At 47.6% G+C, this 26,526-nt stretch overlaps 1 protein-coding gene across 1 annotated transcript in view; it reads left to right on the top strand.

The window, feature by feature from the left end:
- The window catches only part of il1rapl1a (interleukin 1 receptor accessory protein-like 1a), a 151,916-nt gene that overhangs the window by 100,210 nt on the left and 25,180 nt on the right, over positions 1 to 26,526 (top strand). The window contains exon 6 of the mRNA XM_076014565.1: positions 4,646 to 4,720. Coding sequence (XP_075870680.1) covers positions 4,646 to 4,720 — 75 coding nt within the window. The remainder of the gene's footprint in view (positions 1 to 4,645; positions 4,721 to 26,526) is intronic.

Genomic DNA, 26,526 nt, shown 5'->3' with positions numbered 1-26,526 from the left:
TGACAACTGTACAGGGGAAGGTCACTGTTAATATATGGTGATCTCCCGCTGTACTATATAGGAGTCTGCCGGCCGCGGAGGAGAAGGCCAGACTTCTCTAGTCAAGCTGAGCATCCCTGGGAGACGCTGTTTGTCCTCTCGTCATTTATTTTATTTATTTTTATTTTTTTCCCCTCCACACTCCGAGAGTCTTCATCGGTAAAAGCGAGGTAAACCTCGGTGAGCAAATGTCCTGAGACCAGAGCGAAACCAGAGCACTCTGTGTTTGTGTGCAGCCACCCTGCTTGTACCAAACACCTAATAAAATCTTATGTCATATATGTCTGTATGTTCTACACACCATGGTTAAAACCAGAGGTTGTATGGGTTCATATTGCCTTTCTATGACAGCATGGTGCCTGTCTGCCCATTTCTGATGTCATCAACAAGGCGTTTTCCAAGATGGTCGTGAAGTCGCAAAAATCCCAAGAACCTGCATCCACGTTCGCCACGTTCAAAGTTACTTCAACCCCTCTGTTCAACCTTCTGATGCCGGTTTTGAAACTTCATCAAGTCGTCTTCCTCACGTCCACATGCATCCACATAGGTTGCTGCCATGTGACTGGCTCATCAGCTATTGGCGTTAAGACGCAACTGAGCATCTCACCATGTAGTGGGCAATTATACTCATGAGCATTTCATCACAACATTTGATTAATTCTTAATTCTTAATCTTTTTTTTTTTCCTTCGTAAAAAGCATTCCAATATCTCGGCCGCTGCCATAAATTCATTAATTTGCTCTTTCCTGTCAGCCAGTCACCTGGAATAATCCATCCGGAAAGTCCAGTGAGCTTTTGCTCCGACCGGCCGAAATAGGATCGTGGATGACTGATCACAGGGCTTATATCCACCGAGTCCCATTCCGTTAACGTATCCGTGTGTACTGTAGACTCGCTGGCACAATAAGGTCGACGTGGTCGGGTTATTAAAAAACCCCACCTCGCCGTGGAGGGACGGCGGAGACCACACACACGCACACTGCATCCACCGCAAGGCCGGCGGATGCAGCAGACTTCACGGCGCATTGTTCGCACCGTCGGGCGATTTCCGCTCCGTCGCAAATACCTTCAAATTTGAATGACGTAGCGGGCAGCAGTCACGTGACCAGGGAGAGTTTGCAGAGATATTTTGTGTCCCCGTCTGGAATGAATTCAGCGCGTTTTGCCCCCACAGAATGTTTCTGCCCCGAGGGCACGTAGACACCGCTTCTCTAAAAGGTGAATTATTGATCCCGGAGCATAAAATTTTCACACGCGCTCATTTTTTTCCTCTCTCTCTCACTCTCCTTCACCCCAACCTCTTCAGTCTGAGTGAGGCGGCTGGTCATTTCAGCCTCGCTTGGCACTGGAGACATTAATTGAATGTGCTTGCGACGAGGCTCTCTTTGCAGGGCGATAGGACGGCGAAATGAGACGCCGCAGACAGACGCCACTCGTCCTCGTCACGGGCTTTGATTCTTGCGAGGCCGCCGTCGAAGGTGTAGGGAGACGTCCGTGAAATGCGGTGCTGGTGACTCACATTCCGCTTCCTGCTGCTGATGTGTCACAGTCTCCTTCGTGCTAAGTGCTAAGCGACACTTGCGACACTTGCGGCCCAAAAATCAAAACGGAGGAAGGCATAAAAGAAATGAAACATGAGTTTCTGTCTTCCAGATTGTCAAATTGTCGTACACTTTATTATAGGCCTGTAAACTAATTCTTAGTGGCACGGTCCACATTGGCATGTTGTCGACTGCCAATCAATGATGCAAATCCCGGGTTCCATCGCCGTCCCCGAAGGCGCTTTATTGGCTCCAGACCTGGTGGCTGCAGAGGCCGGCGGGGTGCAGTAAACTCATTGTCACAATCAACACGCTCACGGAGGCTGCTGTGTTTAAAGGATCCTCAGTTGGATCAGTCAGGGGATGGACGTCGCCGCCATTGTTTTTCAATCAGAATTAACAAGCAAATGGGCAGGTGTGCTGAATAAAGTGGCCTTGCGCTGCACATTATCATGATATATGTTAAAAAAGAAAGCTATCCCAAGGTGCTTTCTTGCTAAACAGAGTAAAATGTTGCAGGAAATGATATACATAACTAGAAAGGAGGTATTTTCAATGTAAAAAAAAAAAAAGGAAGAAAAAATATGATGATGTATGTATATGTGGATATGTATAAGTATGTATGTGTATATTTACACATGTTATATATGATAGTTGGATTAAATAAGTTTATACTTCTTACTCCTTTTCACTTATGTAACTGAGTTACTTATGCAGTCGCAGATGCAGCGACTTTTTTGTCCGTTTCTGATTTCTCGTTAAGTTTTTCATTTGTATTTTTATTTTAATCAGTTTTTTAAGTTATCATTTACATGATCGAAATAAATGAAGATATCCAAAATATCATAAGATAACAGCTCATTTAATTTTTAGTCTCTAGCCAGGACTACTGCTGGTAAAGGCACAGGTCGCTGTTTCCTCCATGGGGACCCCTCCCCTCACCTCCCAAATAAAAACCCTCCATACTGGAATAATGTCTCGGCAACAAACGGTGATAATGGATGTGTTTCTCACGCGGCCGTGGTAATTAAGATAATGAGATTTTCTGAAGCGAGTGTAGCGTGCCCAAATGAGAGGGAGGGGGCAAGGGGAGGGGGCAGAGGGGCGTGGTCTCTTTCTCCACTCGTTCACTTGAGCTTCACACGTTTCCCTCCGTCTTCGCTCTCCCTCTATTGTTGCCAGCCTCTCCTTCCCGACCCCCCCACCTCCACCACCACCCACCACCCACCACCCACCAACCGCCACATCTGCTTCCCTCCCCGCTCATCTCCCGCGTGCAGCTTGGCCCCCCCCCCCACCCCTACCCCCACCCGTTTTGTTTGCCCAGCGCGGTAATTGGCTATAGGATCGCCCATTGTGTAATTATTGTATAGCAGTTTGATATGTAATTAAAATTGTATCAGCACCCCGGCGCAATTTGTGCCGTCGAATTACCTATTAACAGCGCAAACAGTTGTGCCTAAAAGCCTGTGACCGCCCCTCTCACCGCGCGCCGCCGCCAGACCTCCGAGAGGGGAACGGAAAGATAAAAACCATTTTGTACGACGGCTGATAATCACATCCGCCAACACTTCACACCAGTGCTTCCTTTGACGCTGTGGCCCTCCACCTCGTGACCCTCATCCTCCTCCTCCCCCTCATGCGCTGCGGCAGCTGCGACGACAGCGCGAGCGACGACAGCTCCACTGTTCCTTTCTTTTCACTCTGAATGGAATCGACATTCGGGCTGTTTGCGATTGGTCCAGAGTGAATGCGGGCCATAGAAAAGCGTCAGCTTGGAAAAGGTGCGAGCGCTCTCAGCAGAAACAAATGGTATCCTGGTGCTGACACGAAGATCCGAAGAAGGCCGCCAGGTCTGGTCTGAATAAACATGTGGTTGAACTGTATTTTAACAAACGCTTGGAGGGAGCTTAAGCACTTGTGTGGTCTATGAAAACTCCACAGGTTTTTTTTTCTCCCAGATGTAATACTTTTATAAGCAAGTTCCTCATTAATATTTAAAAAGTCAGCCCTGACCTTTGCTTGTTTATTGTGCGTTGCCCTGACACTTTCCCCCCTACAGGGAGCGCACTGGTACAAACTCAGCCATAATCCCTGAGCAAAATTTACTTTATTTTTTTTAAATGTGAAGAGAAGGCAGAGTGGCATTAAAATTGATAAATATGAATTATTTTGTCTCTCTCTCTCTCTCTCTCTCTCTCTCTCTCTCTCTCTCTCTCTCTCGCTCTTTCTCTCTGTCCCTCTCTCTCTCTCTCTCTCTCTCTGTCCCTCTCGCTCTCTAACTCTCTCTCTCTCTCTCTCTCTCTCTCTCTCTCTCTCTCTCTCTCTGTCCCTCTCTCTCTCTCTCTCTCTCTCTCGCATTCATCATTCAGTTAATGTTTGTCGCACACCTACAAGAGCCGCGATCTGTTCTCCCAAAGCCTCCGACGCAGCGGCGGAGCGCAGGCCCTCTTGCAGAACACACAAATGCTTTTAGCAACAATAAAACTGTTGCTTGTTCGGGCGTTTTCCCCCGAGGAGGGCCTTCAGCAGCGAGTCTGACATCTGCCGTATGGATGATTAGCATCATTAGAGCATCAGCTGCTCCCCTCACTCTCACTCTCTATCTCTCACTCTCTCGCTCACTCACACACACACACACACACACACACACACACACACACACCCCTGCGGTGGCTCAACACATAGTTCATACTCATGCAGATTAAATGGTGGCATGTCCCGGGCAAAGCCATGATTCATTTATGATCGGAAGTAGGTCAACGGGGCGGAACTCTGTGCGTCCGGTCAGACCGCAGCCAAAGCGGGGCCGACGGATGAAAGCGTGCAGCCCTTTGGACGGCAAGTAGCGCCGGTGTGAGGTTTTTAGAAGTGGCATCCAAACGTCAAACGCAGACGGGGCACGTGCATGGCCGCGCAACGGATGCGCAAAGCCGCCTGGAAACGCTCCTAAAAATAGAAATAGAGAAAACCTCTCCTCCACCTGCATTGTTGCCGCTTCTTAAATTGTCTCTTTCTCTTTTTTCTCCCCCTCCTCCTCCTCCTCCTCCTCCTTCTCCTTTCAGCTCCTTTGACCGACAAGCCGCCAAAGATCCTGTTCCCCTCCGAAAACAAGATTAGCAACATGGAGCTGCAGCTAGGTAAGAGCATCACGGGATTTCTTTTTTTTTCTTTTTTTTCCCCCACCTCGCAGCTGCAGCCGGTGATATCTGTGTCATTTCCAAATGACGGGAAATGGATGACTTTACAAATCCTCCGCCGCTCGCCTCCCAGGTGCCCGCCGCAGATTGATGGCGCCGCTCGGCTTCACGCCGAAAAGGGGACGATTGCAACACACACACACGTAAACACACACACAAGCATATATGCAAACGGAGTGCGCCCATATGGTGCCAGGCCTCCACATGGGACACGCTGTTTGTCTTCCCGGACGTGAGGTCACGACGGGCCTGCGGCCGAAGTTGCTGTGTTTGTTTTTGTCGGCTTGATGTTTGCAGTCATTGTTACCTCCCCCGCCGCCCAACCCCTCCCCCCATTCCCCTCCTCGCCCCTCGTCACGGCATATTGCTTGATTTCTGGGCACAGCCCGCCGTCCACATGGCGCCTCTGCGCTTGACAAACGGCTTACGCGTCTGCCGAGGAGGGACGAGCCGATGGGACGGAGAGCCGAGAGGCCCCCGGAGGGAGGAAGGCGGGGAAGCGGGCGAGGTGTGCGACAGAAGGAGAGGGCGTGTCGACTGAAAAATCCCCCCATCCCACCCCACCCCCCCTCCCCAATCCAACTCCCGTCCGCCATGCAAATCCAGGTGGATCGCTTCAACAACAAAAAAATGCGAGAAAGGCAGCAAATGCCACCGTTTGCGTCTCGTTTTGTCTCCGTGTCTCATCGCTCGCCAACAAAAAAGGGAGTTGAAACCCTCTTTGAAGTCACACAAACCCCCCCCCCCCCTCCTTGCTCCCCCCATCACCCGGTTACATAAGACGTCTTGCGTGAGAGGGGGGGAGGGGGAATAATAACCTGAGAGCGTTTTCAGCCCGACCGATCATGTAATCGCTTTAACTGGTCTTTAGTTAAATTTCCTTCCCCTTCGCTCGCACCGCGTTTCGCCAAAATGTCAAAAACAGCCTCTCGGAAAAAAGGTGAGGAAGCGACTCCACGAGTGTGTGCGTGCGTGTGCGTGTGATGGAACGCAGAGCGAGCCCACACAGTCCTCCCGGCACATTGTCCGAGAGGCGCGGAGACACAAGGGTAAATATTTTACAGCCGGGCTCCATCTCGCTCCGCAGATTCACCCCCCCCCCCGAACCGCCTCTCCGAAATTTAGCCTTATTTATTCGGCTCTCCCGTAATATTTGTTGAGTCATGCCCTCAGCACCTATGTGCTGCAACGTGGCAGATTTATGTCGGCCAAAACATGCATACGCACAGAGAGAGAAAGAGAGGGGTGAGGTGTGTGTGTGTGTGTGTGGGGGGGGGGGGGGGGGGGGTTCTGGTGGAGGCTGGTGGACGGGCAGTAAAATCGGAGCTGCTGTGAGCGGAGAGATAAATCTGGTTGCCGCTGCCGGGAAACGTAGCCTCACTTTATCTCCCCTCCTGCTCCTGCCCGAGCCGGCGCGGGTCCACGGCGGCGGCAGCAGCGGAGGCTTTACACGGCTCACGCGCGCGCACGGCGCACACGGCCATAAATAAAACACATATGTTACATAAACTCTCGCCGAGGTTGCTCCGAAGAGACGCAAGTGGAAAGTGAAGGAGGGCGAAGAGCGGAGAGCAGAACACCGAGTGCTCGGGACTGAGTGGATTGGAATGGAGGGTGAGGCTGGTCGGGATGGATGGGGTGGGGTGGGGGTGGGGGTCGGGTGGTGGGGAGGGGGAGGTGTCCTATAAAAACTAGGGGGAAATGAGGAAGCTGAAGGAGGGGGACATTGTGAAGGTTTCTCCCAGGAGAGATGGGGGTCCTGTCAGAGTGTCCCAGAGTGTTTGGCTTGCAAGTCTCTGCTGCTGCTTCTGCTGCTGCTGCTTCTGCTGCTGCTGCTGCTGGGACTCTTTTCCCGCTCAACAGCCAAGATTCTGTCAATCAGGACTCGGCAGACCAACCCTGCTGCTGCTGCTGCTACTGCAGCTGCTACTGCTGCTGCCGCTGCTGCTGCCGACGGCGGCGGCATCAAGCGGAGGCTCACGTGCTCCCGTGATCACAGATCGACAAGCCTGCAGGGCCGCGCAAAGTCCTCCGGGATGCGGCCGCGATGCAAATGCAAGAGAGCTCCTCCGTCTCTTCCGCCTCGGACGTGGCTTTGTGGACAGTTTGACATTTTGGAATGTTGTTTTCCAAAGGAGACAACGATGACAACAACACCAGGAACTAGGAGGGGGGAAAAAATCAAGGTTGTGTAGGATGCTTTGGCTTTTAGTTCCGCAGCCAGCCTGCTTGCTTGCCTGCCTGCCGGCCGGCCGACAGGCCTCTGTTGCCAGATATGCTGCTGTCCCCCAGTGGCGACTCGGTGCAGTCCTCTGAAATCCCTCCAAAAGTGGAGGGTGATTCACATTGTGCGGTTGGAATTTGTCGCGGTTGGCGAGAAGCGGGCCGCGCGGATAGACGCGCGCGCGCACGCACGCACGCGCAAGCTAGCCAGCATTTCGTGACCTATTACACACGTTGGGAAGACAGACACAAACTCTTGACTCGGCTTCGATTCCCTCGGGTTTGCTTCGTCATGAGTTCGCCGTCCCAGAGGATGGAGGAGTGGAGGGTTGTCATTTTCTCACTTTGCTCTCACCACACAAACACACACACACACACACACACAGAGACCCACAGCTATACACACACACACACATACACACACCCGTCCTGCAGCGCTCGGAGCGGCCGGGTCAGATACACGCACTCACTTGCAGCAGAGTCCCAGCTAAGAGGGGGATAATTGTAACAGATAGAGGACTTCACCGTCCCCCAAAGCCAGCAGATGGGGGCACTCTAGTGGAAAGAAATTAGAATCAATTATTTCTGGAGAGAGGAGAGCCCAACAGCACGGGACGGGCAGCGGGATGAAGATGACTAATACATCTGCTTTTACTACAGCACGTGCAGAGGGAGAGAGAGAGAAAGACACACACACACACACACACGCACACACACACATAGTCAGTATACTTCTGTGCAATAATGTTTTGAGGTCTCCTGCTTCTTTTGCGGTATGTATTTATATATTTATATATTTATATATTACGTGCACAGACGGAGCAAACAGTGAGGCTGCCGCTCAAGCACCAACTTCCAGGACAGTGTGCTGACAGGGTTGCTGCTTTGTCCTTTTTGTCATCCTCAATATACAGTGGCTATGTTTACATGGACACAAAAAATTGGAATAAAGGCCCAATCAGCTTAAGAATGCTTCATCTAAACACGTCAATCGGAAGATTCTGATCCGATTCGGAAAGAAATTTCATTCCAAAAGAGGGAGGTGGTTTATGCTGATCATTATTCCGAGTGGCGTCCATGTATACACCCATTGGGATCCTGTCTTCCCGGTTGAGGGGAAACTATCTCCACTGCGCATGTGTGCTACGTCAGCGTGACGCGTTTCCGCCTTTGCGGCAGCTGGTTGTTTTTCGGCAAGCAGAAAACACAGCGGGAGGGAAGTAATACTGGTCCATATAAAAAAAATAAAAACAACATTAACAGACACTGCTAAAATGTGAGGGGCACAAAGACTGAACAAGCCGAGGACGTGCAGACAACGCGGCGTTTGTTTACAACACAAGCAGGAAGTACAGCTTCTTCCTCTGCTAATATGTCCGGAAAATTAGACAACTCTGCGCATTCCCAAAAGATTTATTCTGATTAAACGCTTGGTGCATTTATACGCACGTCACGATCGGATCATTTTATTTAGTGTCCATGTAAACAGTGGATTTGGAATTTACAATCAACCAAGGTTTAGGTCGGATTGGAGAAATTTGCGCATGTATACATAGCTAATGTGTCCAATTAGTGGATTTGTCTCTGTGAGCCATGTGTTGTGGATTCCCATTCACTCCGACTCTGTCACCACTTCCTGTGCACTCGGGCTCTCAGGAGGGAGGCTGGAGCCCATCCCAGCTGTCTTCAGGTGAAGGGGAGAGTTACATCACATGGCAAACAGCCATCCGCACTCGCACTCGCGCACACAGACAACTGAGAGTGGCCAATCAGCCTTAATGTGCAGGTCTGTGAGCTGTGGGAGGAAGCTGGAGTACCTGGAGAGAAGCTACACACTCACACACGGTGTAAACCGCTACGCCTCCGCCTCCTTTGAATTACACGTTTATTCAATTTAGCTCAATCCAAAAAAACAAACAAAAAACAAACAATTCCCCTGAGTCCGGCAGCGGCAGCGGCAGCGGCAGCGGCAGCGGCAGCGGCGGCGGCGTCTTAATTTTGAGCCTTCGATATCCAAGAGTGCGGCGCGCTTTATATTTAGCCACGAGATTAAATTGCAGTGCAATGCACTCGTCTTTAAGCGGGTCCACAATATGAGAGGCAGCCTTAATCTCAAGCAGCCGGCTGTGACATCAGACATGTCACCTTTCCAGACTGGAGGCTGAAATTGGAATTGGCTCTGCTGTGGAGAGTTACTAAAGGTCAGTGCAGAGTCACTTCTCCTCTCTATCTCCTAGCCTTGCTCTCTGTCTGTCGGTCCGTCCGCCCGTCTGTCTGTCTGTCCTCGGTCCTGATTATGACTTCCACGCCCCCCCCTCCAAATTCAATGTATCCTCACATTACTGTTACACGAGGAATAAAACAGGGCGGTACATTTCCAGCAGACACACACCAGCTGTTTTAATTGGTAGAAAGTTCAGTTGCTCGTTAGCGCAGGTCGCCAATCGGCCAATCGTACGGCAGCAACTCGATGCATTCACAACATGCGGACGTGGTGAAACGTTGCTCAGAGTTCAGCGCCAGCATCAGAACGGGGATGATAGTGGGGGGAGATGGTTGTCAGCGCCAGACGCGCTGTTATGTGTATTCCACCGCCTGGAGATGACATCACGGCCATCTCCAGGGTGCACAGACGAGGGTTCAGAAAGAGAAAAATATCCTCTTTGTGAGCAGCGGTTGGGTGGAGGAAAATGCCTTGTTCTCGGGGGTCAGGGGTCAGAATGAGCAGGCTGGTAGGAGACGGCGGAAAGGCAGCAGGAACTCAAATACCCACAGCCGAGGCGGAGAGGAGCATCTGTAAACATGCAGCGCATCCAACCTTGACGCATTATGCATTCGCTGCCGTACGTGTGTCGGTGGAGGCTGTCGGCCGCTTCTCCCTCACTCAAAAAAAAAAACAGGCTATATGTTTGAGGTAGGAGCAGAAAGGCCACCAAGCAAGACGTGTTCATTTTGCCAGACAAATGACATATTTAAATTGTAAAACACCTCTTCAAAGGTCACATTATATGTAGTCGGAGGACACGGGGGTAGAAATTGAATCGTTTGTTATTTCATTTGTCTTCAGCGGCGGAGTGACCCGGCGTGAGGTAACCCATGCTGACACGTATGGTAACTGGCGTGTCAGCGAAACAAAGCCAAATGTTTAAGTGTGTGAACGGTCGCCATTAATCACCGAGTTTGAAGCTGAGAGCCGGAGCCTGCAGTATGATAAATGGACCGACGCTCCCTCCGCACCGCACCACGCCACACCGCTCTGCGTGTGTGTGTGTGTGTGTGTGTGTGTGTGTGTGTGTGTGTGTGTGTGTGTGTGTGTTGGGGGTACTCCTAGCCAATGAACTACTGCGGCCCGTAGCGGGCGATAGAGACAGACACAACGGCCCGCTGTGCGTCGCATGCAGCCGCTTGTTTATTTCCGCCGCTGCATTACTCACCGCAGCCAGCAGGACGACGGCGGCGAGAAGGAAAGAGAAGCGACTCCTGACTCACACCAGGTTGTCTGGGGATTTGTCTCCCGCTGCAGCTGGACGCCCCACTTCCCCTCCCTAATTTTTTCCCTCTCTCTCTCTCTCTCTCTCTCTCTCTCTCTCTCTCTCTCTCTCTCTCTCTCTCTACTGGCTCTAGCTCCAGACCCATTGGTTTTAATAGACCTTATCAGCAGCCATTTAAGCCAATTCAGCATGTTGGATGCCGAATGCGAGGAGGAGCCGCTTTCAGACCGGCTGCTCAGCCGAGCGAATCGGCGGCTCAGCCCATTTAGCGTTTTCGCCTTTTAACGTCCAACAGCAGAGCAAAGCGATGCACTGGCTGTAAAGAGGGAACGGTGCCAACTTTTAATCTGCTCCATTTTCAATTTTGATCCACGAGGGGTTCTGTTAGTTTTGACCTCTGGATGCTGTGTCATGGCACGCATGCACACGCACACACACACCTGAGAAGAAGAAGAAGCCTTTATTAATGCCAAATTGTGAAAATCTGCATAATTACAGCAACATTAGAGTAGAAAAGAATGGAGATTATATCGATTAAGAAAAAATAAAGACAAAAAAAATATAATAAAGATGGCACCTTTTCCAAGATGGCACTGCGTGAGCGGCAGCGAGTTACAGCAGGTCTCTTCTTAAATTAGAAATCTGTGAAAAACAAAAGATTTGTGCAGCCTCTGCTGCTTGCCAGTATAATAAAAGCGCACAATTTTGTTGTTTCTTCAAAAAGTTCTTCTTGAAAGTACTTATTGTTCCTTCTTTTTGGACTCACAATTTGAAAATATTGGATGAAGTAGATTGAATGCGATTGTGTTAAAGAGACTGAACATTTTATTTCAGGATAATTTTTAATAATTACTCTATTATTGTTAATTTGTATTTTAACCACAGAAGAACTTAATCATCTGAAACCCAAAAATATTGAAGACTGAGTTAAAGGTCACAGATAAACACTCACACACCTCCAAGCCCCCACTTGGCAAAAGTTTTCAAAAGTTCACCAGACACTTGAAGTCAACCTGATTTAACACAAGTGGGGAGCTGGAAAATGTCCCCCCTTGGCTTGCCGTTCCCATGTTGTTGAATGCGTAAAAACACGCATTGGATATGTAGGCAAACACACGCACACACAGATATTTTTCTGCTTTTCTTTCTTTTTCAGTTCATATGGATTAGATTGTAACCCTAAAAGCCTTTAGGTAGATTAAAAAAATAGCTGTATCTTTATTCTGACATGTTAGAGGTCCCATATTAAATCTTCAGATCTTTATTTTTCCAGTTTACTTTCCAAAAATGTTTCTTCCTGTGTCTCGCTGACTGCATCCTAAAGCATTTGTCATACATTATGGATGTTTCTCCCCCTCTGCCGAGGGATATCCTCAAAAGTAAAGGATGTGGGTGACGGCAGCTTAAGCCTCGTCTGTCTGAGGCGCTCGGGTTCGCAGGTGACAGGTAACCAAAGAAAAGGAGCGCCGCGCGCTCATCCCCAGCAAAAGTCTGTCTTACAGACGAGACGGGCTGTCAGGAGGAAGAGAGGGGGGAATCAGAGCCAACTAGCATTGCAGAAGTTTCCAGAATCTGCCCTCTCATCCTCTGTCATGACAGCCGCAGCAGCGATCAGGCGAAGGGCGAACACTCAAACAGCGGCGCGCTCGGCAAACGCAGAGGAGAGGTGGCGAACCGACAAAAGAGAAGGACGAGGGACGGAGGAGGAGAGGAGCGGGGAGGGAGCTGGCACCGCAATGACATGCATGAACGGCAAAGTGAGCGCTGGTGGTGGTGGTGGGGAGGGCGGCTTTGCCATTCACTTTGAAGCCTGCTCCACTTCTGCCTGCCTTACATAACGGAAAATTGGAGAAAAACAAGTGGCGAGAGAGAGAAAGAGAGAGGGGGGGGTAAAAGAAAGAGCCAGCCTGAGCCCGGCAGGGGGAGAGAGTGAGGAGTGAGGACAGGGGAGGCGAAACACAACTTCCAAACTACGGCTGTGTGATGTTTTCCGAGAGAGGGCGACGAGCTGCGTCTGGACGTGCGGCGGCGTCGGTGTCGAGCGAGCGGATGAAAAAAAAAAAAAAACGAGTTTGTCGAAAGACGGGGAGTTCAGTCACTGAGAGGGAAGGGAGAAATGAAAGGAGGGCTCGGAGTGTGTGTGTGTGTGTGTGTGTGTGTGTCTGGAGGGTGTGTGCGAGGACAGGCAACGATATGCAGGCGAGAATCAGAGGGGGAGCATCTCTCCGTTTCTCTTTCTTCCTCTTACGTAACCTCATCCCTCCATCCTCACCCTCAGTGTTTGGGGAGCACCTGACACGCGTCTGTTGCGTGTCACCCGGAGACCCCCGGGGGGCGAGGGGCGGGGGGGGGGGGGGGAGGAGGCCCACTGACACTCCAGCAAACACCCTCCCCTGTTTATTTATTCGCTTGTTTGTTGCTGTTGCTGTTGCTTTTTTTTATGGCAATCAATCTGCATGATGTCACCGCCGCCCACGGCGACGATTGTTGCTATGGAGATCGGCCGATCTGCGCTGAAACTGTTGCCTCCGGGGGGGGGGGCGCACGTGCACGCACGCGAGGCCCCGTGCACGAATCATCTTTAATTGCGATCTGCAATCTGCATAGCGGGCGCAGTCAGAAATTCAAGAGGCCCAGCGTGGGGTAAATGGCTGAGACTCATTTACAAGTGTGTTAATGGACTTTCTCTGTCTTTGTCTTTCTCTCTCCCCCGCTCTCGTCCTCTCCGCCAGCCTTTTTCCGTGGCGGCGCTCGCTCCTCATCCGCCGCACGCAGCCATGAATCAGAGCGTTTGGAAAAGCGAGGCAGCAGCAGCAGAAGCAGCACTCAGTGCTTTTACGTGCACTCCAGATAATCGGGGTAGTGCCTCACTCCGAAATTGTGATCGGAAAGTTTTAAAATTTGTTTAAACGGCTTTCGCTTGATTGGAAACCGTTTTTTTTTTTTTTTTTTCAATTTCACTTCTCAAAATCAAGCCGGATCATCCGATCGTAGTCCGATCTCTGTTTGCAGAAATTTCAGATTCAAAGCACAGAATGCGTTCTGCGCATGCTAAAATCAGCTCTCTCGGTTCTGACCCGGAAGTAGTATGAGATGGCGCCATGAGTGGAGCAGTGTTGTCTATCACCACGGTGTCTAAGAGGTTAATATGCTCAAGTTCATGAAAGGAAGAACAAGGAAAGATCATTTAGTTTAGTATTGTACATGCGTTGTACATTAGACACAGAAGTGTTACAATACCCACAAGGTGAAATTAGAATGCAGCGCCACCTAATGTCGTGGAGGCAGATACACTTCAGTGTATATAATCTGAACATCTCATCAGCATTTAAACGTGTCATGGTCATGTAAATGCTGCATAATGAATAAGTCCATAGACTTTTTTTTTTTTTTCACGGCTGCTCAAGGCTGGATGTAATTAACATGATTTAAGCAAACTGCTGCTAAAATCAGCTGAAGGTTTTCTGGTAACGCGGTTGGATATTCTCACTCATAATCCGTCTTGTGAATTCATGGAGAAACTACGTACTGTTTGTGAATAGAAAAACCGAGGAAACGCTCTTCATGCCTGGACTGAACCAGTTGAAGGGTGACCATTTTCTTCACTCATTTTTCCCCGTTTCTTGAAAATTCTCAGCTCTTTTCGCCTCCCCACTTTTCCTCCCTCCCTTAACTGCTCCTTTCAGCCACTGAAATGTGTTATTAGCATGAAACAATGGAAGAACAGGCATCTTAAGTACACGCCTTACTTCCTCAATAAATACCCACCATGTCCGTAATTACCCTCCTTTGACACACGGAGGGTTCTTGCTAATAGCCAGCTAGTGCGCAGCTGCGACTGTGTGCTGGAGCGCGGTGGCTGTCTGACTGAAGTACGCACAGCCGAGCGCTTTGAAGGTCTTCTAAACCTTTTTGTTTTCAAGCTTTTTCTTCTTTAAGTAAACTGCATGAACTTACCAAATTTGTTCCACGGCACTGCGGCAAAACCGACTCTGTGATTTTTTTTGTTTTGTTTTGTTGTGTTTGTTTTTTTTAAGAATTTTTTAAAGCCTAATTCTTCCGTTAGTGAGTGAAGAGAATTATAGGAAAGCTTCCAGCTGTCATTCAGCAAGGAAGCAATGTATCAGAAATGTGATGCTTTTAGCTTACTGCGCAAATGGAGGCGCAATGGAATTACAATGAAGACAAGGTGTGTCCAGGATACACATTTCATTATGAAATTCCGTTTTGACACTTTAGCTCAAAGAACTGATCAAGTCTGTGTGAAACGCAACGTACAATTCAAAACTGTTTTCGTAAAAAGTTCGGAATTTGCCCCTAAAAGTTAGACGTTAGATGAAACTATTGCCAAGTACTGATGGCGAGGACTTCAACAACAATCAACAACAGACCGGCGGTGACGGGGATGGTTCACACGCGGCCGTTGCCTCATTGTCAATATTTAGTCGTCGATGTCGGCTCCCTCAACAATTAGCACGGGGGAACGGCATTATGGGATTTGCAGTCCCTTTGTGACCCGCCTTTCTGGAGGGCTAACGACATCGACCGCGAGTCATCGATAACATATCCATGACGTTATTAATAAGCGCTTAAGTGGCCCATGCTGAGCCAACATTACTCCAAGTGACTCACTGACCGAGTATGGATTAGGTTTGATAGAAGCCAGCTTCCCTGCTGTCCCCTGTGTCTTATCTCACTGCGGCGTATTGGGACCACTCATATTATCGCGTCCTTTCCAATTCCCATCGCCTTTGTTTCTGACATGTGCTCTTGCGATCATCATCAAGACCCGTAAGACCGCAGACGTAATAGAAATATACTTGGACAGTTTTTGGACACCTCATACATTGTGATTTATTGCATTAAGAATCACTCTTTGAAGTACTCCAAGTGCACTTTCAGTGGGACATTTCCCCTGGCCCACATTCAAGAAATTTGTGTTTTGTGTAATTTTCTATAACAATAAACAATTAATAATAAACAATAAACAAAAAAAAATTGCAATTGGTTCCAAAAAACAGCAAATGCTACATAATGTTTGAGATTGCGTAAAATTTTTTTAAAGGATCTCAAACTCTTAATCGCAGTTTGTTTCCAAAGACTTTTCATTGCTTGCTTCCGTTTTGCTCCTTTATTAAGTTTATAAAAGCTATTAGTCAACGTTCTAAGCTTGTTTCCTCCAGCTACGGAAGGCAATGTCCTACATCACTGGGAACTGCATCTGTATGTTTATCTCTTGCATTGATTGAGAACATGAAGTGTTTTCATTTTTCTATGAAGCAGCAATGTATTTTTTCCCTTCAATCGACATTCACATTAGTCACTTTTTATATCTTTTGCAATTCATTGACTTGTGAAGTGAGGAGAATGACATAAATGGCAGGGGGCACCTTTCCACTGCTACGGGTCCATAAATTGTACGACTTTTTTTCAGAAGGCATTTAAAAAAAAAGCAAAGAAAAGAAAACAATACCCAGTGTCTTTAAGTTCCCAGATGTTAGCACGTCCTGACCTTTCGGTTCTTCACATAAAGGTAATCATGTGATCCCGATTTCTTCCACTGTTCCCATTCATCAAGCACATTGTCACGGGTCAGTCGCCTTGGAAACACGCTTCTGCAGATTTTTACAGGAGTGAGTGCAGATGTTCGAGTGCGGGCAAGCTTCTTTTTTTTTTTTCCATAATCACAAGTGAAGCGTAGCCCGACCAGGTTAATGCAAGCTACGTATGAACACTCCTCAACACGGAATTATCTCATTATACATAAATGTAGCGCCAGCTAAAAAAAAAAAAAAAAAAAAAATCAAGAAGAGATACAATGGAATGACTCGACTTTCCATTACATTATATTATCCCAACTTTATTCTTCGCTCAGCGGCTTTCCTAATCACATACACTCCCTTATTAGAGATAACATGACCTTTCGTGTGTTGGCAGCTTCCAGTGTGACCTTTACGATTGAGACAGAGCGAGAACAGCTGTGCGTTGAGTGGGGCATAATGCCGTTCTACGTCACACATCTCGGTACAATACTTTGTCCAGAAAATGGCTGATCGAGTTGGAACAGAGTCTTCGGACCGTGCCACGGCTTCTGGTGTCTCCTCTCTTCGTATTCTAGACGCTTCTTAATGATTGTTGCTGATATTTTGATTTTATTTGATGTCCGTCTCCTTGCTGTGATTGAATATGTTTAAAAAGAAGAGGTTAAAGTGGATGCGCCTCTAGCTGCGTTTCCATTACAGATTTTCGCAAAATAAAAGCGTTTTTCGAAGTTTAGCTGTTTCCATTACCATTTCTTTTATTGCAATATGGGGAATGGAAACGTAGCTAATTTTTAAGGTTCATTTAATATAATGTCCCTCTTAAGTTATCTTATCTTAGCTTAGCTTAGCTTAGCTTAGCTTAAATTGGTTTTAATCTATTAAAGTAGAAGAATTGTGTTTCATTCGTGGCACCTTACTCACGAGGTTCAGTGGTTCTGGCTGATTGATCCTGCAGAGAGTTTCAGAAAGGAAAAAAAACTGATGACGATAACAATAATCATAATACTAGTAACAATATATATGGAAATTGCATCATTATTTTGAAGCCCAACACTATGTTTCCTTCTCTTCTCGATGCGGGGCCGTTCGAGCGTGAACCCATGTTATTTCTGACATAACAACAGTTTTCCCACTTGGCTTTAACTCCATTTGTGAGAAAAATAACTTTTCCATTACTCTGATTTCCCCATGCACTGCAGGTAGCTTGTTTTTGCAGCCATGACTCAACTGCCTGGCGCATTTCCTTTTTTTTTATGAAATGCATGACACACACACACATACAAGCGCGCGCCCACACACACACATTATGCCTGAGTAAACTATCATCATTTTGGATGGACTGTCTCCACAGTCATTTTCTACCTTCCCACCTTTATTCTTAGTCTCCTATTTTGGGGTGTTCCTGTGGAACTCTGGCTCCAACTCCATTCCAACAAATTTTAATAAATACAAGTGTGTTCCAGAATGAAAAAAAAAAATTTTCCTTGTCAGATGACGTGTGTAGCGAGCCAAAGAGTAGAGATTTGAAGCCGGTAGACTTGTGGTATTGTTCTCTGACATCGCTTGGTGGAGTCGCACACACAGTGAAGACAGCCGTCAGCGGGAGTAGTGTCCTCAGCTGCAGTTTGGCTTTGGGGCCTTGCTCAAGGGCATCTGAGTGGCATTAATAAAGGAGGGGCAGCCATTCATTTCCCTCTTTAATTAACAGTGTGGGAAACCAGCAGCCAGGCAGGAGACGGCAATCTCCACTGTCACTCTCACATTCTGTCACACCGGCGAGCCTTCCCGAGTTGGCTGAGACTCTGCCAGCAAAATCCCAATCGGCTCTGGCCAAGAATAGTTTGGAACCCTTTAAGTTAGTTTTTCACCAGAAACAAAACAAAAAACAAATGTTCCCTTATAATTACTTTATATGATGAATTCTCTTCTTTTTGATTTCATTTCAAACAACACTGGAACATTTGCTCCACTTTAAGTTCTTTATCAGAGATAAAGCTGAGTCTGCCTGGGTCTGTTTGAATTAGCAGTTCTTCCATCATTTGTAATGAATTTTCAGGGCCAACTGCCGAGCTAAGAATCAGATAACTGTTTATTTTGTTTCCTTGAACATGGTATCTGTTTTAAAGCACTCAGCTACAGATTCCCTTGCTTTCCCTCTACGTAAATAGCCGGTTTGAGGAATTACAAATGGTTTTTGCATCCACATAACATGCCTACATTAGAAGGAGCGCATCTTTCCCAATGAAGAAACCAAAGGAAAATATTCCCCCTTTGCATTCTCGCCTGCACATAATATACATTTCTGCATTTCCTCCCTTGGTCTTTGGGGCCCCTGCTAAGTGAGGTGAGTGCGGTTGCTGCGGTGGGAAGGATACAGCGCCGTAGAGAATGGTAATGATATCCTACACGAGAAGTTCCAGCCGTGCAGCGATAATCATTTCTACAGGATTAAGTCCTGACCCACATCAGCCCAGCATATTAGCATTCTGAGAGAGCACTGCGGCAAGATTCCGCACACACTAAATGCCTGCGCTTAATAGGATGGGAAAGCGGAGGCAGAACGGGAGACGGTGAGGAAAAGCAAAGAGAGATTAAATAAGCCGGGGGAAAATGAAGACAATCTCTGCGAAGGTCAGCCGGGACTGCGCCGCGTGTTGTCTTCTTTAAGGTGCAGCGTCCGGCATCCTGCAGGATTCTTTAAGTCTTCGCTTCCCACAGACGGCCATGGTGCGATTTTCCCGCCTGCCGCAGCGGTAGAATTCTGCTCAGGAATGTTAGTCACTGAAAAGAAACAAATATAGTTCTTTCACTGCACTTTCAGACAGCGACCTTTACGTGCAAATGGCCTCGCCAATAGGTTGATGAATGTTCTTAGTGAAGCTGGATCGAACTGACAAGTTATTAAAATCACAGACCTCTGGCAGGAGGTTCTGTTCTGCAGGGTTTTTTCTTTTGCTTTGTATTTTTTTTTTTTTTTACAATAACGCTCCACCTCCGTCAGGCCGCCCTGCATCGCGTTGCGTTACGTTATCTCAACAGTCAGTTTTTATGAACACTCTCTGTTGTCGCAGTTGTCACTCGTGCAATTTGACTGTGAAACAGCGAGAGGCTTTTTTTTTGGGTGGGATACTCGTCCACTGAATGAATCCGGCAGCGGAATGAGAAACGACAGCGCGGCAGAACAGCAACAATTTGCGTGTGAAGGATCAACCCAAGTCGGCGTGAGGAGGAAAATTGTCAGGAGATACCCCGGCTCCGCTTCGAATTGGAATGCCACGCTAGGGCGCTAATACCTGACTCCTAATAAACGAGTCCAACGCGAGCGCGGCTTTTTTGTCGCGACAGCCGCTCGCGCGTCCGCCGTGTTGATGTTTTTCGAGCCTAGCGTTCAGACGTCTGCTGGGAACATGTCGGTGAGTTTAGGCTGCGGTTTTAACGCAACTGTGAGTCACGGAAAAGTGAAGTGAACTTTACGAGCTATTCTTGTTTTTAGGAAAAACACACATTGTACAGCTTCCCGTCTGTCACTGGAAAGACTCATATTCAACTTGAAAGGCAGATTTAGATTTAGATAGAAAGTGTTTTTTATGTTATATTTGATTCATTTTAGCTTTCGCATTGACCATAGAAGGCTATATGTTTTCTATGGACACTCATTAACCCCTTATTAGAGAGAATGTCCAACTGCTTGTTAACGCACAAATCGGGAAACAGCCATTCTGTGAGTATAAATATACATACATACATATATACATATATGTGTGTGTGTATGTATATATATACATATGTATACATACATAAATATACATATATGTACACATATATGTATACATACATAAATATATACATATATGTATACATATATATATGTATATATATATGTATATGTATATGTATATATATATATATATATATATATGTCTATGTGTGTGTATGTGTGTAATATTGCAGGTTGACACATGCACTCAGTCACACATGCAAACACACACACACACACGCACGCACAAATCAAACACAGTCTGCCTCTCACAGGAAATCATTGCAGTAATTAACGTCCTGGCGCGCTCCCACAGCGCTGCTCTGATTGGGTGAAAGTCGGCCTAAGAAGCATCTCAGCGCAGCTCCCGCGTGCATTTTGCCAGAGTGAAATTATCCCCGCGCTGGGCCGGCACCAGGGGACGTCATCAGCCTGCGTTAGTGTGTAAACATTTCTCTTTTCCCCCGGTGCCCCTGTCCCAGTGTCTCAGGCCCATTCGCCACATGTCACTTGTCAGCCTTGATTTAGATTTATCAACACGTGTTCCTCCACCGCCGCTCGATCGGCAATCCCTCTCTGCCTCCCTGAATGTACCGCGCACGCTCTCAGTAGATTTGGCAGCAGGGGTGTAATTGAGGTGGGGGGGGGGGCAGAATAAGAAAACCAGGAGGGAAAGAAATGGGAAAAAAGAAAGAAAGGAGCAGGAAAAAGTGAGGGGGAAATATGGAAGGTGGAGGTGGCAACACCTTAACGTCTGCGGAGGCTTCAAAGTAGAAGATGTGGTGGGTTGAATTTTTTTTTTTTTTTTAGGGCCGCATTTCTGAAATGCGATAAGAGGGAGGGTTGGTGGAGGTGAAGGGGGCCGAGCCGCGCCGTGTCGTGCCGGGGAGTGCGCGAGGAGTGAGATTTTTGCCGTTTGGAAGAGTGTGTTTGAGGGCAAAACGGTGGAGAGAGGCGACGCTGGGGAAGATAAGCCGCGTGTGGGCCCCCCCGATGAACACCCACCAAGAGGTGGAGTGGGAGAAATAAACGGCCTGTCTGGAGGGCAGAGCAGGGATCCAGGAGGTCCCTGTCTCCGGGACGTTGGAAGATGCGATCTGCCGCCCGGCGTGAAGCCGAAGATGAAAGGGAAACGCAAAAAAATTAATTCCTTAGATCTGATGTTCTCAAGGCGGTGTAAGCGGCGCTCCGGTGGGACGGCGAAGTCTATTTACGAACAAACGTGGGCAAGTTTTGTCACTCGGAAGCTGCAAATTACACTCATGTAGCTCCATGGGTTTGGTTGTTATTGTTTTTTTTAAGTCTTTTTTTCTCCGAACGCCGTCACCGAGCTGTGGCGCTATTTCCTCCCCAAACGTCTCACGGAGTTTGTCTTCGCTAGCCGGTCAGGGGGAGGAGGGGCAAGCATTGTCGTAAACTGGCTCAGATATCGTGACACGAGGTGAACAGACCATTATTGAAGCCCCGCCTCTCCGCGCCGTCTGGGTCTGAGGTTTGGCTGAAGGAACAGAGGGCCCTCTTCTGGCGACGTTAGACGCCTCGGCCGAGCGGGGGGGGGACGGAGAGACGGGGGATGATTAATCCCGCTGCGCTGTGCGGGTTACAAGTGGACGCTATGGGTGTGTGTGTGTGCGTGCGTGCGTGTGTGTGTGTGTGTGTGTGTGTGTGTGTGTGTGTGTGTGAGCGCGTGGACTCGCCCGGGGTTTGATTTAGTTAGTCTGGCCTCAGTTGGTATTCTGGTCAGTGGGTCAGCGCCTGCAGCCTGGCTCCTCTCGAGCCCTTCGTTAAAGTGACGCTCCTCGTCAAGTGTTTAAATCAGAACATTTAATTGGCCCCCGGCCCCCTGGACAGCAGTCAATTACAGCTCCTCTCTCTCTCTCTCTCTCTATCTCTTTCTCTCTCTCTCTCTCTCTCTCTCTCTCTCTCTCTCTCTCTCTCTCTCTCTCTCTCTCTCTGGCTCCCTCCCTCTATCCCTATATCTCTCTTTCTCTCATCCGCACTGCATGTCTTTTAGCTGCATTGCTCGCGTCATCCTCTAGCCGGCCACCTCTTCTTGTGTGCACAGCGATTGAAATGGTGCTAAGGCAAAACATTTCTGTGCTAGTGTTTGCAGTAAAGCATTTGAAAGGCCCTCTTTGAATGACTTCCTGTGTCTTTGAGAGGAAATTGCGTTCTGTTTGGCCTTTTTCTGTGAGCACAAAAGGAGCTTTTAGAAGAGACCACGGTGGCGGAAAAAAGAAAGCGACTCCCAAACCGTCTGGCTTGGACGTGAATGAAGAGGGAAGCGTGGTGCCTGCGGCCATGATAAGACGTAAGCCAGGAGAATTGTTATGTAATTAGTTGAATATTAAATGCAGAGGCTGAAATCTGAGGGTTAATTGACAATATGTGAAGTGGTGCAAAGTCATGTCCATTTTTCTGAGGTGTTTTTTTTTGTTTGTTTTATTGTTGTGAAGGCTGCCTTCCTCTGAAGCTGCATTTCCTTTACCCCTAGAATTATGCAAAACCTAAATATTGCAATAGAAAAATGGTAATGGAAACGCTTAAACTCGGAAAAACCTCTCAAGTATGGCTAGAAGGTTTTGACGCTCTCATGAGGTGGTTTTTCAGACGCATCCATATAGAGGTACATCGCAAAAGTGTCATGGAAACACTTTTTTCACATTTACGCGTCACCGGACGTGACGTGCGGGGTCACGTGACCAGTTCACATCAACAAAAAATTGATTGTTTTTATTTTTTTACAAGTAATCAAAGAGAAAGATGTAACAACCATTCTTGTTAGCAAACAAACATATACAAACAAACGCAAACGTAAATCTCGCGGGACGAGATTTTACGAGAATTACGGCTTGTGCGCTTCACACCAGTCAATGGAAACACCTGCAAATCGCGATTGTACTTTGTCAAAATTTTAGAAATATCGCGTTTATTTTGCAAAAAACTGTAATGAGTTGGGATTCCAAGCTGTAGTAGTAGTAGTCGTTATATTGCCTTAGTACAATACAGCTGCACTTTTGTTTTCATTTTATTCAAACCCAGAACAGGTGGAGTGGGAGTGGCACATCATCTGACATTCATAAGACAGCATCATTGGAAATTCTTGTCCCAAAAAAAAAGGGGGAACGAAACTTAAGTATACTTAACTTAACTTAGTTTAAAGAACTTTGGAGTCACTCATAGATCAGTTCATGTCTACAACAGCTCACACTGGGCCTGTTGCTCAACTCTAAACCCTAACAATTTCTGGTCACATTGTGCGAAACCCTAAAATTATAATTTGGTGCAACAAAAAAAAATAAAACCCTTTTTGATGATGGCCAGAAACATTGCACATGACTGCCATCATCTCCATCATCAGAAAAAGGGACAATTAGCCAGTGAAACCTGCTGTTTGCAAAAAAAAAAAAAAAAAAAAAGACCCGGAATTGTTTCTCCTTATTAAAGTTTATAACGTCCCTGATGGATCATCAAGAGGCCTGGAACAAACGGGGACAACGGAGCGGCGGAGAGGGAAAGAGGCTGGATTCTCCTCCGTTAAAAGCTCTCAGGCTTGTAATGGTAATTAAGGGCTTGTCTCTGGAGAGGAGACAATATTAGAGCAGCAGAAAGATCGCAGAGCGCTTCCCTTCCTCTTTTTTCCTTTTTTTTTTCAATGCTTTTACTCGTCGCTCCCACTCTTTCTGCCCGAACGCGACAATCTGCTCTTTTATCTGTAGCTCCGCCCACCCCATCACAACCCTCACTCTGGCCTGCGCCTCAATGCAGATTAACAACCCCAGTCATTCAGCCTTGGAAATTAAAATGTAAAAATCGCCTCTTTGAAGGTGGAGATTCTGCTCATGGCTTGCAGTGTTTTTCAGCGCGGCCCATTCAGGGTTTGGGTTTTTTTTTTGTTTGTTTGTTTGCGTTTTTTTGTGACCCTCCTCTAATTGCAGCTTACGCTGAGCGCTGATCTGACATCAATGCCAGTTCTCAGAGACTCCAATGTGGCACAGAGCCGGTCTTTTTCTGCACTCCCCCCCACCCCCACCCGATCCGACAGGGCCTGCGGATCCGTCGCCGCTGCTCTCCAACGTAGCCGCCGTTGCCGCGGCAACCGCGCGGTGGCTAAATACAGGAAATGTTGACAGACAGAGGACTTTCTGCTGCAGATACAAGCCGATAACACACCAGCACGGTTCCCCCTGCTCGGTAGATGCCCCCCACACCCCTCACTTCCAACCCTCCTTTCAAGATCAGATTTTTTTTTTTTTTTTTTTTCCTCCACGGTCGAGTCGAGGATTCGTTCGGAATGATGTGCGAGCGACGTCTTTAGTTGCTGAGTTGCTGCGCGGCGCCAGGTTTTCTCCAGGCTCTCTTGATTTTTATCACTTTCTGCCTCCGCTGTCCTGATGAATGCGCGTTTTATCGTGCGCTCGCCGCCCTCCCCACCTCCGTTTTCCATACCGAGCTTTACCATTTTAACCCCCTCGCCGCATCAAGTGGGACACAAGTTCCCGTCTGACTGCGGCTTAATGAAAAAAAGGAGCTGGAAGATGATTTGGACTATTTTTATTTTTTCCAAAGCGTGTCATGAGGCGTGACGTCTGTTTCAGGTTTTCTTTTTTTTCTTCCCCCTGTTTGCCTCCTCATACTTCCTGTGTGCGGGGACGGAATTACACACGAGCCGGTGGAACCGTGTCTTATGCTGCTTTCACACCTTGCGGGGGAAGAATCATGACTGACAGAAGTTCAGATTCTCTCCTGCGGAGAAATCTGCTCAAACACGATCCCGCCCTCTCACTGGCACGCGCGCGCACACTTCCATACACATCCCCGTCTGGCCGCGTTATCTAATCTTTGAAACAGGAGATCTGACGTCTGTGAAATCATTTTAAAGCTGCGGGCATTAGCTCAACTTTCGGAGGTGACTTCCGTACCTTCCGTATCTACGACCAGAGGTCTTTACCTGAGTAATGCGGCCCCTTTTTTTTTTTTTTTTTTTTTCCAACCGCTGCAAGTTGTGACACCGGAGAAGAAGAGACGACTGGGTTCCTTCAGTAGGGAAATATGATTATCATCCACTCGACCTCAAATGTCAAGTGTCTGCTGCCTTGCAAAGACAAAAGGGAGCAGCAGGTGAAACTTAAATGTAGTTTGTCTTAAGAAGCTGAATGGTAAATTGATTTATTTCCTTTACTGGAGACTTTGTAGATTTCCCGCAATATGTCACTTATGATAAAAGCATTGAAAGTTGAATTGTGGCGTTCACTTTTGCATGTCAGTCTAAAGTGACTCAAAATATGACATAAGTACAAACATAAAGTCATAATAACAGATGCAGGTGTTATATGTCAAGTACTTTATTAATGTCCCAAGAGGGAAATTTGAGTTACAGGACGAAGTGGTTTGAAGTGTAAAACAAACAAACGATGATGTCAAAACACAACACAGTACACGGACAACATACCCTGAGCACACCTATTTAATGCAATAGATAATACCACTCTAAGGACAAAAAAAATAAATACTAAATAATAAATAAAATAAAGTGCAGACAAAGTGCAATAGAAAGAGATTTCTTAGCTTATGTGATTTTCATTTGGGCCCACAGATGGAAAAGGTTAACTTCAGCACACTATAATTAGAATACAGATGTGAAATAATGATGTATTTGTTATGACCTACATATGCGGTCGTTGTCCCCCAAGTGGACTCTGGGAAATATATTGACGGAAATGCAGCAGCGTGCTTATCTCTGCAAGACAAAAGTAGGAACACCAAATGGTCTCGAACCTTTTGTCTAGATAACCTTTTTCCTTCCTACACATATATACAGTCCATACATATATATATTTTTTCCCCTCCGATTAGATAACCTCAGTCGGTACTTGAGATAAGGCCTCCCTTTCCTTATCAGCACCTCGAGCGTGTTTGTGGCTGAGACTGCAGACACGTTGGTCCCCTCTGCCTGCCTGCCTGCCTGCCTGGCTGTGCCAGACGTGGCTGTGGGAGCCGGAGGACTCGGAGACGAGAGCTGTGCCGCGGATCAGAGCGCGTTACGAAACATCAAGCGCACTCCGACTATGCCTTATTCAAAAAGTGGCCCCGCATTGTCTCACACTCTACAAATAAAACATGGCGGCGGTGGCGGCGAGGCTTGTAAAAAAAAAAAAAAAGAAGACACCTGACGCGTTTGACCGAGAGGCAGGCCTGAGATCGACGAGCTGCTACTCGTCTGCCGTGTTTACAAGCCTCCGCCTCGTCTTGTTTTCCTACCTGTCGGTTTCATCCGTCCGCCGCTCCATCTTTTTGATCGTCAGCCGGCGCGTCTGTGCCGGATTTGGACGCCGTCTGCAGACTGTCGTTCTGTTTGTTTGCCTCCTCTCTGGCGCCGAGAAGTACCCCCCCGCCCCGCACCCCCCTTCACGCCGCCTCTGCCAGCTCGGTGAAAGCCACATTATCCCAAAATACTGTGAAATCAGCTAAATGCAGAGCACCGGGGGTTAGCGCAAATCAAATGCACGGCCCTCTCTGCGCCATCTGCGTATGTCATTTCTGCAGTGTCCCTAAATCCACCGTCCTTTGTCTCTCGTTCGCTGCTGCTTTTATTTCCTCCATTCATTCGTCTGATCGCTGTGCCAACGCAGCTGCAGACGTGAGCAGTGTAAGGGTCCGGCCCCCTATATTGCTGTTTTCTTTTCCCCATTTCCTGTTATTGTTTTACATGAATGCACTTAATGTAATTGC

This window comes from Nelusetta ayraudi, unplaced genomic scaffold, assembly GCF_046127955.1.
Source record: "Nelusetta ayraudi isolate G7.1 ecotype Tasmania unplaced genomic scaffold, CSIRO-AGI_Nayr_v1 ptg000169l, whole genome shotgun sequence".
Lineage (NCBI taxonomy): Eukaryota > Metazoa > Chordata > Actinopteri > Tetraodontiformes > Monacanthidae > Nelusetta > Nelusetta ayraudi.
This window is presented reverse-complemented; position numbering and strand designations above follow the sequence as displayed.